The sequence below is a fragment of the Paralichthys olivaceus genome, chromosome 23, assembly GCF_024713975.1.
Source record: "Paralichthys olivaceus isolate ysfri-2021 chromosome 23, ASM2471397v2, whole genome shotgun sequence".
NCBI classification, from domain to species: domain Eukaryota; kingdom Metazoa; phylum Chordata; class Actinopteri; order Pleuronectiformes; family Paralichthyidae; genus Paralichthys; species Paralichthys olivaceus.
This window is the reverse complement of record NC_091115.1, coordinates 7379882-7393416: the sequence shown is the minus strand read 5'-3', so window position 1 is coordinate 7393416 and position 13535 is coordinate 7379882. Positions and strand designations below refer to the sequence as shown.

General features: G+C 40.7%; 1 protein-coding gene across 27 annotated transcripts in view; it reads left to right on the top strand.

The window, feature by feature from the left end:
* cacna1c (calcium channel, voltage-dependent, L type, alpha 1C subunit) overlaps positions 1-13535 on the top strand; it is a 175689-nt gene that overhangs the window by 146961 nt on the left and 15193 nt on the right. For 14 of the 27 annotated variants that reach the window (XM_069520324.1, XM_069520333.1, XM_069520331.1 and 11 more), the window contains 12 exons: positions 4537-4620; positions 7380-7517; positions 8869-8934; positions 9329-9420; positions 10282-10444; positions 10689-10816; positions 10936-11032; positions 11275-11377; positions 11579-11680; positions 11782-11909; positions 12122-12262; positions 13116-13480. In XM_069520324.1, coding sequence (XP_069376425.1) covers positions 4537-4620; positions 7380-7517; positions 8869-8934; positions 9329-9420; positions 10282-10444; positions 10689-10816; positions 10936-11032; positions 11275-11377; positions 11579-11680; positions 11782-11909; positions 12122-12262; positions 13116-13480 — 1607 coding nt within the window. The remainder of the gene's footprint in view (positions 1-4536; positions 4621-7379; positions 7518-8868; positions 8935-9328; positions 9421-10281; positions 10445-10688; positions 10817-10935; positions 11033-11274; positions 11378-11578; positions 11681-11781; positions 11910-12121; positions 12263-13115; positions 13481-13535) is intronic. The other 13 variants (XM_069520342.1, XM_069520345.1, XM_069520341.1 and 10 more) reach the window with 6 other exon arrangements.

Here is a 13535-nt window from a genome sequence, read left to right as displayed (position 1 = left end):
CTAAACACAAGTCAAATGTTGAGTGTCTGTCGTATTTACACTTCAGGGATAATTGGTGTTTTATTCATGTGATATTTTAAGTGCTCTTTGGCAGGAGAATAGTCTGAAAACCGTGCAAACCTACAGAGTGGCTGCACAGAATTCCTCTTTAGAAAACTATGACCACAGTGGTCAAAGAGCTGAATATCACACAAAAAATATTTTATGTTCTGTGAAGTAGGTTATTGTTGGAGAGTATATTGTTTTTTAACATCTCATGCCTTATCTGCAAAATCGTAATCTGTAAAACATTGCATTTTACATCAACAAACATTTTGTGAAAATACCTCAGATGACAGAATCATTATTTCTTGATATGATGATTGTTTCAGTGTTACCCATCAAAATAAACCAAACGAGAATGATCCTTTAGAGGAATAGTTTAAGGAAATACTCTTTATTGTCTTGTCTGATTAGCTTAGCTTTGTATAAAGATGCAAAAGGAGGGGGAAGCAGCTAGTCTAGCTCTGTTAAAAGGTAAAAAAAAAAATTAACCCACAAAAACGTGCGACAGCAGGCGAATCTTGCAGGTCAAAGTTTACTGAAGTGGAACTCCATGCAAAGCCACTCTGAGGATTTGCTTTGCCACAGAAAGCCCCCTCACTCGCACAGATTGAAAGTGAACTGGAGGCAAATTGTGTTAAAGCTTAATTCAACCAAAAGGAGATGAGAATGTGAAACATTTTCTTTCTAAATATCAGCAAGGGTGTGAATAATTTAAATTTCTCAAGTATAAAAGCCAAAAAAACAACACAGGTTTGAAGATCTAACTGAATTACTCTCACACCCTCAACTGTAAGCAGGGTGCTGTATTGGTTAGAGGACATTGTGCACATCCTTTTCTTTGCAACGAGGTACTCCAGTGTGTTCCCCCGTAGCAGAGTGCAGTGTTTTACCTTAGACAGCACTGGCCACACATACAAATCAGGCTAGTGCATCCCAGGGGAATGTGAACGTGGCACTTGTTTCCATGCCTTTAGAAAGGGAATCCATTTGACCCAATAAGAATCTGTGTATAAACAACCCTCTGCTTTATTCACTTTACTGGGATATGATATGTTTTATTCAGTTTTTCTATCTTGTTATTGCAGGAATTTGATGTTGGGGGAATCACAAATGGATCATAAATCCTGTTTTTGCCTTGCAGACAGTGAATTTATCCGATCTAGAAGTAAAGTGTGGTTGTGTGTAGAGAGAGAAGAACATAAAGGTACATACAGATGTTTAACAAATGGCTTATAAAATAAAGAATTTGAGATGTAACATTTCTGTAGCCATTTATGCTAAGGTTTCTTTGGCCAGAGATATACACCTTTGTCATCTATACAAGTCACTGGTGTTACACACTTTGTTTTGATTGATTGATTTGCAGTTCTTTCTGAATGAGTCACAGTTTTTCACCTCTAACCTAAAGGCATGCCCCAAGTCTTGTCTTTTTTTACTTCTTTAGTGGTTTTTAATGATTTGGGCAAAGAGCCCAAAACAACCTTTTCTTTTTTCTTTTTTTTTTTTTTAAAGAAACCGTCCTCACTTTAATCCTTTGAGAACTTTTGATTGTTTTTGAACTGGGACCCTGTCACTTAATCATTTTAAATTCAAGCCTGGCACTGCATTTCATCAGACACTGAAGTGAATGCTTTTTATCATATTGAGCAATGCAATTGGAGACTAATGGCAGCGGTTTGCCAACAACCAGCTCTCTGTCACTGCTTTCATACGTGCACAGTGAGGTGCAGCAGCAGGCTAGCTTTTAAAATGTTTTAAATGGATAAAACATCTTATTTGAGTGCACCTGCTTTGCTGATCTGTTGGGTGCCTGTTGACGTAGATTAGTGCATTTTTTTGTGAACATCGAAATAGAATCCAGGGTCTCTACTTCACCCCAGAAACCTGAGGGTGCTTCTTAAACCGTGTATGGTTTCTTTTTACGTTTTTTGGTTCTGGTTTGAGTAGAAGTAGTGTGAGTTGATTGGTAGTGGTTTGCTCTGAGCAGTGTCTTGCAGATGATGCCAGTATGGACTGCATTTATTTCTCCTTTTCTTTCTCTTATCTTTGGAATGCCTCTTCTCCTCCTCTCTATCTATCTCCGGTCTCTTTCTGAGCTTTTTCACTTGAGTTCCGTTTTCTGTTCTGAATGTTTATCTTTCTTTCTCTCTCTGTCTTCTTCCTCAATGGTTTGTGGTGCCACTTGCTCACCTGAAATGCAAGCTGGGTAACATGGGTCCCATATACCCATTATTGGCTTTATATTCAATTAATGAAAAGAAAAACATAGTTTGTTGTTTGTTTTTCATCCCATTACACTATGAATACAATGAAAAGTAATTTCACTGTATGTTGCAGTATTATAACAATATCTACAGTAAAAATGAGGAGCAGAAATGTGTATAAACAAAAAAAACCCATGTTACCTACTGAACTGACTGAACTGATGAAGTTTGTGCTTGAAAAAAATTCTGTGCAATGTGAGAAAAAAGCAAATTTTCCGTTTAATGTAAATAAATCCAGTTAGCTACAGTAACTCACATCTGCATGGTGTTCAGCCTGAAATGACGACTGCATATGTATTTACAGATTCCATATAGATTTGTTTTTTATTTACTTTGTCAGCACACACATTCTCCAGGGCCACACGTCCACTGTAGTCCCTGAAATGTGTTTTGTGTCATTCGTAATGACAAACATAATAATGAGGAATAATTTCAATTAGCCTGATTATGATTCTAAACTTTGATTTGACTTTGAAACTGAACCAAATTCAGATTTAAACTGTGGTTAAATTAATGCAGCCAGCCCTTTGTGTAATTCACACACACATGTACGCACATTCACAATTATTTTTAAACCCTTTTAACTTGATCTATTCTTACGGAGTATCATTGCCATCTTCCTTCCCTGCTTCCTTCCTTCCCTCCTGCATATCTTCCTTTACTTTATCCATCACTATCTCCGTCCTTACTTCCCCCAGTTTTACTTCCCTTCACACCACAATGCACCCCACTTCTTTATCGGACTTATTGGAGTCCAGGTCTGAGACCACTTCCCCATTCTAGTACATTTTACACTCAACTATATATAGATATAAATATAGATGTATACATCTTCAAGCCCTCTCCTCTCTTTATACATTCCTGTAATTTGCAAATAACTAGTCATGGTTTCTGGTTGATTAGAAAAACAGTAAATACTGTTGCATGCAGGTTTGCAGGTAAAAATAGTAATAAATAGTTACTCTGTGTCTAACATTAGTGTGTGTGACCATAAATTTTGTGTATGGCCCTGTTATAATTCCTTTATATGCTTTATTCTCTCCTTCCTTTATTCAATCCTTCATTCAAACTTTTCTCTGGTTTATTCTCAACCTCTACCTTCCTTCACTTATTTGTTCTGCTTTTCTTGATTTCCTACTTCTTCCATTCTGTCTGAAATTCTTTCCCTTTCTCTCTTGTTTTCTTTCTTTTCCCTTTCCTTTCTGGTGATGAAGATAATCTCACCTATTCATTTCATGCTAAGGTATTTTAACAGGGCCAATATGAAAGCTGAGTGAACAGCTCTTGAGTCATAGATTGAACTTAACTTGTTGATCTACCACTCAGCTGTCTAAAATGTTGCAGTAGCAAGTATGACCAGTAGGTGTCTCCCTACAGTGTGTTATCTTTGTGCTGCTTGGTGTTATTTAAATATCTGTGGGCTCTGATTTACAAAAATCATCTTTGTCATAAGTGGAACTGACTGAGATGATTTTATCTGATGCCTCTTTGACCTGAAAGTAAAAAGGTCAAATAACAGTTTAAATAACACCCTGTGTGAGCAGGCATTGTCTTTTAATGCCACAATGCATTTGGTAAACGTAGCCTTTGTTAAAGTAAAGCTGCAACAACTTGTCACTACACTGTTGCTTCAGCTGGCAGAAAGAAAAACAGACAGCTACAGAGGCGCCATTCTGTCCCCCACCACACACACACACACTCACACACACATCCATGAGTTCACACGATATAGAAACTGTATATAGATTTTTCACATGGACAGGTACACAGTCAACCTTTTCCCCGTGTGGCTGCCCCAGACCATCATTCATTATTTTGGCCCTCAAGGCGAGGGGCAGAAATGTCCCCAATGTTCCTCCACGTTTCAGCCTGCCAGTGTTTTTGATAATTCAGTCTGATGTGGCCCTCACAGAGGATGAAGCCAGTCGCTATCTGCGGTAACATCTCAGAGAAATCTCCCTCATGGTCGAGATGAAATTGTGTTTTTTCACCTCTCCACACTGTGATGGCTGATCAGAGGCTGAACCTTCACGAGCCTGGTGGTTTTTGTTGCAAAGGGCAGCATTTCTTATTGTTTTTCACACACACACACACACACACACACACACACACACACACGCACACACACAAATGCACATGCACAGTGACACACACACATGCACGGTGACACACACACTTCACAGCAAGGCGCTGCTCTGGTGCTGATCTTTGTTGCCTTTCCTTAAAGCCAGCTGACTCCTCCTCGTCCTCCTCCTCTTCGTCCTCCTCCTCCTCCTCTTCCTCCTCTCACCCCCCTGTGGTAAGGCCAATGGTACGCTCCGACGGTAACCTCGTCCGCCTCCCTACCTCTTCCACCATCCCTCCATCCCTCTATCCTTCCATCCCTCCTCCTGCTACGCCGTACATGGTACGATCCAGAACTTTTGGCTTCTCGTTCATCCTGTCGTCTCCTCTCTGTCACTGCTGCTCTCATCTTCTGCAGCATGTCCAGAGTAATATTTATATAGCTGTTGTCTGTACTTTGTACATGTTGATATGTACAATATATATATATATATATATATATATATATATATATATATATATATATATATATGTTTGTATGTACAGTGAAGGACACTGTACTGTGTTGGTATAGTATAACTGGAGTCTTGAGAGTTTTTCCTTGAGTGGCTATTGTTGTTGCCTTGGTGCCCACTGCCCCCCCACCTCCCCATGGCTTGTAATTTCCTCCCTCTTCCTCGATGCAAGCCATCATGGTCACGCTACCACGCTGTCTCTCTTTCCTCCACTTGCCTGCCATCTATCTATCTATCTATCTATCTATCTATCTATCTGTCTGTCTGTCTGTCTGTCTGTCTATCTATTTATCTATCTATCTACGTCTGTCTGTCTACCTGTGAATATGTCTATTTGTTTGCATGTCTCTGAATAATTCAAACTATTCTTCACCCCTCTCTCTCTCTCTCTCTCTCTCTCTCTCTCTCTCTCTCTCTGTTACACTTACTGTCACTGTACCGCTCCTGCTCACTGCCCACTCACTCTCTCAATGGTGCAATGGCGCCTACTGTGGTCCAGTTGTGATATTACTTGCAGTAACAAAAATTTCATTTCCACTCCTCAGAGCTGCGTGTCATCTTCTGCACATCTGTCTGTGGATGTTTGGGACAACTCATGTCTTGAGTTACTTGTCAACACTGCAGCAGAGAAATATGCAGACAGCACTTCAACACTATCATACCAATATTTAAGACAATTTTAATTCATTTCAATTTCCCCAAAAACATTTTAACAAACCAGATATCTGTTGAAAAGTAATATGTGATATCTGTTATCCCAAACTGCAGTAAGATGTGTGGAGAATGGCACGTTCTTTTGAGGAGCACTCTGTATAATCACTGTGGGATTAGTATTAAGAATTGATGGCTTCTTGGAAAAACACAAATGGCAAAAACAGATTCAGGTTGATGTTGTGTCTTTGGGGTCACATTTAATTATTACAGACAAGACTGATGTAGTTTGGTATTATACTGGTCAGGTTGTTATGGTAGAAATATTACTTATGTGGTTGAGAATATTTCCTTTTTAAAGTTTCTTACTTTTTTGTTAATATTTTTGTAATTTTTACTGTTACATTTACTGATTACTTAGTACGCGTATGAGCTGGCTAATTATAGGTGTCGTCTGATTCATCTGCTGTTTGTGGTGTAATTATAAATAATATCCCGGGTCCATAGCCGCTGTATTAACTGCATGATGCTTTACACAGATATTTTGTCGTAGAGAATGAGGAGCAGCAGCATAAATAAATAAATCTGTATTAGAATAGCACTCAGCAAGATGACTGAATATTTCATTATGAAGTTATTTCCAGTGGATGACTGCTGGGACAATAGACTGTTAGAAAGCCTGTACTTAGGGCATCATTTGAATTAAAGAATCCAAGGTTTACCAAATTATTGATTTTTTAAATACCCAGAGAAACAAAACATTGCATGCCCATACTTGAAAATATATATTTTTTATCTGGCAGTGGTTGCACTGGCAGAAATATCCTTATCTAGATGTCACGTGTGGATTCTTCCACCTGTTGGCCAGTTGTTTTGTGAGAATTAGCCTGCCTATATGATTTATTGAAATATTAATCTACGCGTAGGCTGGAATTTTTGTTCTGTATCTGTTGTGAATTGTTATCAGTGATTTATGAAAGAGCTTACCTCCATCAATGGAAGTCCCTGCGGACCAGTTCCAGTTAGATTTTCAGTCTATACAGGTGATGAATAACCAAATAGCTCAGCTCAGATTTTCCTCAGGGGTTCATAAAGTGTTTTAATGCTTGTAAAAGAAATGTCACCGCAACACTAGATTTACTCGTAATAGGATATAGGAATAAAAAACACCTTTCTTCACGCTGATTATGACAAGAATGAGGTGAGGCAGAGGGAACAGTGGCGGGCTGGGATGGAAGAAATATCCAGGCATTGTTTTTTTTCAGTTTTGATATTTCAGATAGCTTCCTATAAAGACAGTTAATGTGATTGCTGTAAAGTACGTTGACTTGTCTGACTGCATGGTTGGACGTGTTCAGTTTAGCTGAAGTTGATGTTTTTAGGAAGCTGACAGCTGGTCTCTTTGTTGCCGAGTGATTTTTCCATGAAGCCACACAAATAAGCGTGATTGCCCGATTCTCTCCCAGATCTATTTTGTCAGTTGATTTTGATGGGATTTTGTAGGACGCAGATTTCCATTTATTAACTGAGTGTGTGTGTGTGTGTGTGTGTGTGTCTGTGTGTGTGTTTGTGTGTGTGTGTGTGTGTTGTGTGTGTGTGTGTGTGTGTGTGTGTGTGTGCGTCATGTATATTTACATCCACATGTATGTGTGGGTGTTAATATGCATACAAATGTTTGTCTGCATTTCTGTGTGTGAATATGCATGTATGTATGTATGTCTGAATGATTGTGTGTGTGTGTGTGTGTGTGTGTGTGTTTCCCTCCCTTGCCTATCTGCATGTGTCCCCATGCGTCCTTGTGTTTTTTTCTAAAAACAAAAACACCAAACCCCACCAAAAGGGACTGCAGAACTCTGAAGAGAACGCCAGGATCTCCATCACCTTCTTCCGGCTGTTCCGCGTGATGAGGCTGGTGAAGCTGCTGTCTCGCGGGGAAGGGATTCGGACCCTGCTGTGGACCTTCATCAAATCCTTCCAAGTGAGGGGAGAACCGGACACAACATGCTAGGGAATTGGTTTTGCACAGAACAGAGAAGGCAGAGAAAAAAGTGGGGCTTTAACCTTAATGTGACCCCGAATGGTGCTCGTCTCTGAACACCAGACTAGAACGCATTTTTACCGAGTTTTTACCAGATTTTATGATCTAAACTTGGCAAAATGATTTTAAAGATAACTTCCCAGTTGCAGGTGTAACAGAATGAGTTTGTTTAATGGTTATCAATATTAATCTGAGTCACATGGAGCTAAAATATCCTTGTTCTTGTGTAAATCCAGCCTGGTGGAGTCTCACAAGCCACATTTCCTTTCCTCGCCTGATCCCTCCTCATCTCCGCCTCCTGTTTGTTTAGAAAGTCAGTGGGATGGGACACAAGACTGTGTTGCCTGTTTACCCGCAGTATCACCAACGAGGAGGGAAAGAAAGAGGGAAGGGGTGAGGTAACGGAGAGGTGGTTTAAGAGTCTCGCTGCGGAGGTAGAAAAGGGATGTAGGCACATGAAGTTGGGAAACAGGCAGGAACTCAAAAAACTTAACCAGCAATCTTTTTACTCATCTTCCTATCTCTTCTCATCTTCCTCCATATCTTTTTCTTCTACCCTTCTTACTCTCAAACACCCTACGACTAACCCCTAAGAGTTCACCCTTCCCTGTAGGCGGGTAAAGTAGTAGATGAGTTTAAAGGAGCACTCCACCAAAAATGAAATCATTTGATAGAGAGTTACGGGGACATTAAAATAATCTGTTCTCTCTCTTGTGTTAGATAAGTTGGGCCACTTCATGGCAGCGTAGAGTCAAATTTAAAAACGCTGGCAATTCAGCAACAACCACAATCATGGTGTTCAGTTTAAAATCAGCAGTGGTCATGAACATGTTGCTGTACTTGGCACCAAAAGCCTTTCAGACAGAAAATCTAAACCTTTTCCTCTTTGTAGAAGTGTCATGTTTTGGCCCTGCTCTCCCAGGCACAAGGGTTAATGTTAGTCAGGAGCTCAGTTTCCACACAGCTGTCCAGGTGTGTAAATACCTCTTCTGGTTTATGCACCATACAGTGAGACTGGTCTCCTGACTAATCTCAGAGAGCAGTTTGTATTTTACTGAGGTTTTTCACTCCTAAGTCAGATGATTTGCCCTGGATTGTTTTTGGTGTTGTGCCACACGGGACTGCAGATCAGCTCACTTTCATTTCATCAACTACCAAAACAAAATATGTTCACATTTAATTCTTAGATTAATTTGATGTGTGAGATGTGAATGAAAGTGAATGAGCTCCAGCCTTTGTGCAGGATAATGCTGAAGACAATGTGTCACTAATGTGTCTCTCTTCTCTTCAGGCTCTGCCATACGTAGCTCTGCTTATAGTGATGCTATTCTTCATATACGCTGTCATCGGCATGCAGGTAAGCAGTTGACTTGTCCCCTCTTTTCCCTCCTTCTGTCTTGTTGTTTTCTTCTCTCTCCATTTCTCTTTTAGCAAAGCCCTCGTCCTGTGTCTGTCCTCCTGGAGTCTTGTCACCCAGAGTTCCTGTTCAGTCACAACGTCCTTCTCTCCTCCACTTTTCTCCCCACTCGTGCAACCTTGTTACTGTCTATCTTTGTCTCTCTACTTCCTGTCTCTTGTCTGTTTTTCTCTCTTCAACAAGCCGTTGTATAGTTTATGTCACTGATGATGCGTGGGATACACTATGATTTGATTTTCTGTGGACAGCTGGCCTCTAACTCTGTTTGACTTCCTCTTTTCAACGCTGACATCATATGCTGTGTGCTGTGACTACTTACATCCCTCCTGTACAGATGTTTGGTAAGATAGCGCTGCGGGACCACACGCAGATCAACAGGAACAACAATTTCCAGACGTTCCCTCAGGCAGTGTTGCTGCTCTTCAGGTGAGGAAGACTGCTACACTCTTCATCATCACATTGTGCTTTTTCGCCCTAATTTTCTACATTTCTCTTTTGTCTTTCTCTTAATGAGTAACTGTGATTTAAAATAAACATCTTCTGCTTTCTGTGCAGCATTCATGTCTGTGATTCCACATCACTTTACTTTTATTTTTCCTTCTTGATCTCCTCTTGACCTCTTCTCTTTAACACCATGATATCTGTAGATGTCAAGCTGTAACTTTAGTTACAAAAATGTTATTTCAGTTTGCACCACAAGCCGGTTTTACTGCCAAGGTTCAAGCTGGTTCAAGCTCATATTCTGTACAGTCCCCTTCAAGGAATATATGTCAACTTCAATTCAGAGATAGAGAGTGTACTTTGATACCTCATATTTTCTATGCGTAAGAGTAACTCAGTCATTCCCTCAAATTTATTAGGCAGTTTTTAATAAATATAGTATTCAGAATGCAGATCAGTGAAATCAAATACAAAATCAAATTTCTTCATATATGCTCTGTAAATTGTATGTCAGGACATGTTTTATGCTGTTCTTGCTCTAATAATTGTATTTATGTTTATGTCTCCCTCTTTTCATTCTTGTACTTGTGTATATGTGTGTGTCTGTGTATTATGTGCTTCTGTGCACACGTGCACACATCCTTGTGTCTGCACGTGTTTATGCATAAATGCACATGTGACTCCTGGTGCACTTTTGCCCATATGTGCATATCTATGCATGTTTGTGTGCCTCTATATATTTCTTTGGTGTATTTATATCTGTGTATCTTTGCATGCGTATATTTTGGTGCGTGTGCATATTTGTGTTTGTGTGTCTGTGTGTTTGTGCATGTATCCGTCTGTCAGATGTGCAACTGGTGAGGCGTGGCAGGAGATCATGCTGGCGTGCTCGCCCAATCAGCCATGTGAGAAGGGATCCACCAATGAGAACAGCTCGACACACGAGGACTGTGGCAGCCAGTTTGCCATCATTTACTTTGTCAGCTTCTACATGCTCTGTGCCTTTCTGGTGAGAAGAGAGACCCAATAAGAAATGTTTCTAATATTCCTGTTGTAAGAAGAGCAAAAAGAGAGTGTTTAAAAACAGGCAAACTTTCTTTAATGGAAAATTAATGGTTTCAAATACACATTGAAAGAGACAAGAGATTTTAGATTAGTTCACTGCATAAAGTAACATATAATTTGAAACAGACAATCTGGATTTGATTACATATTGATAGTATAGATTCTGACTGACTCCTGATTCTCCCCAGATCATCAACCTGTTTGTGGCTGTCATCATGGACAACTTTGACTACCTGACGCGTGACTGGTCGATCCTGGGGCCGCATCATCTTGACGAGTTCAAGAGGATCTGGGCTGAATATGACCCAGAAGCCAAGTAGGTTCATCATGACAATATGACTGACCTGACCATGTCTGTTCATCAGAATAATGATACTTTGATCAGCAGAGGTTGTGCAGAGAGTTTCTCTCATGTGACGTCTGTTCTGAATTCAGGGGGAGGATAAAGCATCTTGATGTGGTGACTCTGCTCCGGAGAATCCAGCCTCCCCTCGGCTTTGGAAAGCTTTGTCCCCACAGAGTTGCCTGCAAGGTAAACACAAGCACAGTCCCACAAATTCTTAAACATGGTCTCAGAGGGATATTCAGAATGTACCATCTCAGCTCATAACATCTTCCACAATGACACTTGGACAATAGATTGTACATATAGAGACACAGAGGAAGTTCATCGTCAATAAATGACCAGTGATCAGTATTTATTGGCTCCTGAGAAGGAAAGTGAACCTGTGTTACAGCGTGCTTCACCATGTATGTGTGTTCTATCTCTCGTAGCGTCTAGTGTCAATGAACATGCCTCTGAACAGCGATGGAACTGTAATGTTCAACGCCACACTGTTTGCCCTGGTCAGAACCGCACTCAGGATTAAGACGGAAGGTAACAGACACATGAACACTCTAATCCAGACACAATCCTGGGAATTCTGAGACCCAGTGTACCAACAATACACTGTCCTCTAAGTGGAAATGCATATAGAGTCATGTAGAGGCTTATGGATTGGCTTTGTGTTTATGTAGTGTGCTACTGGGAAGCTCCTTCTTTGAATATTCACTATATCCACTGTTCATGTGTGTACAGGTAACCTTGAGCAGGCCAATGAGGAACTGAGGGCAATTGTGAAGAAGATCTGGAAGAGAACCAGCATGAAGCTCTTAGATCAAGTGGTGCCCCCTGCTGGTGGTAAGAATACGATGATTGAATTTATTGTATGCACAAATACTTGTGAGGCGATATCTGCAAACATTTGCCTGTCATCATTACAATGTGTTTATTTCTTGCAGATGATGAGGTAACAGTCGGGAAGTTCTACGCAACCTTCCTCATCCAGGAATATTTCCGCAAGTTTAAGAAGAGGAAAGAACAAGGGCTGGTGGCCAAGGTGCCTCCGAAAACTGCCCTCTCTCTGCAGGTACACACACCCACACAGAAACGTTCTTATCTCTTGATCATAAATCTGTATATGTGTGTTATATCATCAAGGCATTCAGAACACAGCCATAAAAAAAAAATTTGTAAGAGCAGGGGCCTTGTTTCAGGGTTTTGACAGCAAAATAAACATGTCAGTCTCTGTGTTATTGCAAGATAAGTGCAACACTTTGTGGTGATTTTCTTTTTGTGTAGGCGGGCCTGCGGACGTTGCACGATATTGGTCCAGAGATTCGGAGGGCCATCTCTGGAGACCTGACTGTGGAGGAGGAGATGGATAAAGGCCTGAAGGAGCCTGTGTCGGCTGCATCTGAGGACGATATCTTCAGGGTAAAGGTTGGATACACACACCTTCACTCACTCTCCAGAGAGAGAAAGAGAGAGCGAGATGATTACCGCCCAGCTTCAAGTCGTAGTATCGCTCCATGCACATACATATACATGCTCGCATGTGCTCAGATTATCCAAAAATATTTTTAAAAGCCTCATTTTCCACCACATAGCTTGGCTGCCAATCACTGCAGATACTGGAGTACACTTGGAAGTGGTCATCAGGGCTTTATATGGGATGACAAATATAAAACACAACAAAACCACAAAATCAAACACACAATTATATTACAACAAATGATTGAGCACTGGAAGTCCTACACACACACACACACACACACACACACACAGTGTCTTCTACTGCCTCGCTGATAGGTAAGCTGAGGTAAGCTAGTTAGCAGCTTTCCATTTCACCATCACTGCTACATTCATATGCTCATGTTTTGTCCGCTGCAAAACAAACAAGAATAATAATAATAATTGTTCTACATTATTTTTGAGCAGCAGTTGTTAACAGAATATGTAATAAAATCAAACTGATCTGATACTCAGTTAATATAAAATGTTGAGATTTAACACCAAAATTTAGGTGTAATTTATTTCAAATTTTTCAAATCCTAATTTAGATTTAATTTCTGCTTCTATTGTAAAAAATACATTTACATTTTTTCTGCATCGCAAATTATACCTCTCCTTGGTTTGTAACAAAAGGTTTAGCATTTTAACAATGAGTAAATTGTTGCTGCTAGCGGTGAATGTGAGTGTAGTAGAATATACAAATTTTTAGACAAAATTTAACTTCCTGTCTTTTTCTGCCATTCTCTTTGGTGTCTTCGCCCTCTCTCCTCTCGTTCCACAGCGAACGGGTGGGTTGTTCGGCAACCATGTCAACTACTACAACCAGAGTGATGGCCGCGTGTCCTTCCCACAGTCCTTCACTACCCAGCGTCCCTTGCACATCAGCCAGAAGGGCTCACCTTGCGAAGGTGAGAGCCCGTCCCATGAGAAGCTCATGGACTCGACCACTTTCACCCCGTCCTCTTACTCCTCATCAGGCTCAAACGCCAACATCAATAACGCCAACAACACCGGCATGGTTGGAGTTGCAACCCAGGGTGTCAGTCGATTCCCCAGTCCGTCTATAAGCACTGTGGACGGACACACAGGACAGCCACTCACCCCCATCCTGCTGCCAAGATCTGCGTGGTGCTTTCCTCCAAAGAGGTGAGTGCTGGCCAGACAGCAGGTTACATCTGTGCCTTTTTTTATGTGAATCTGG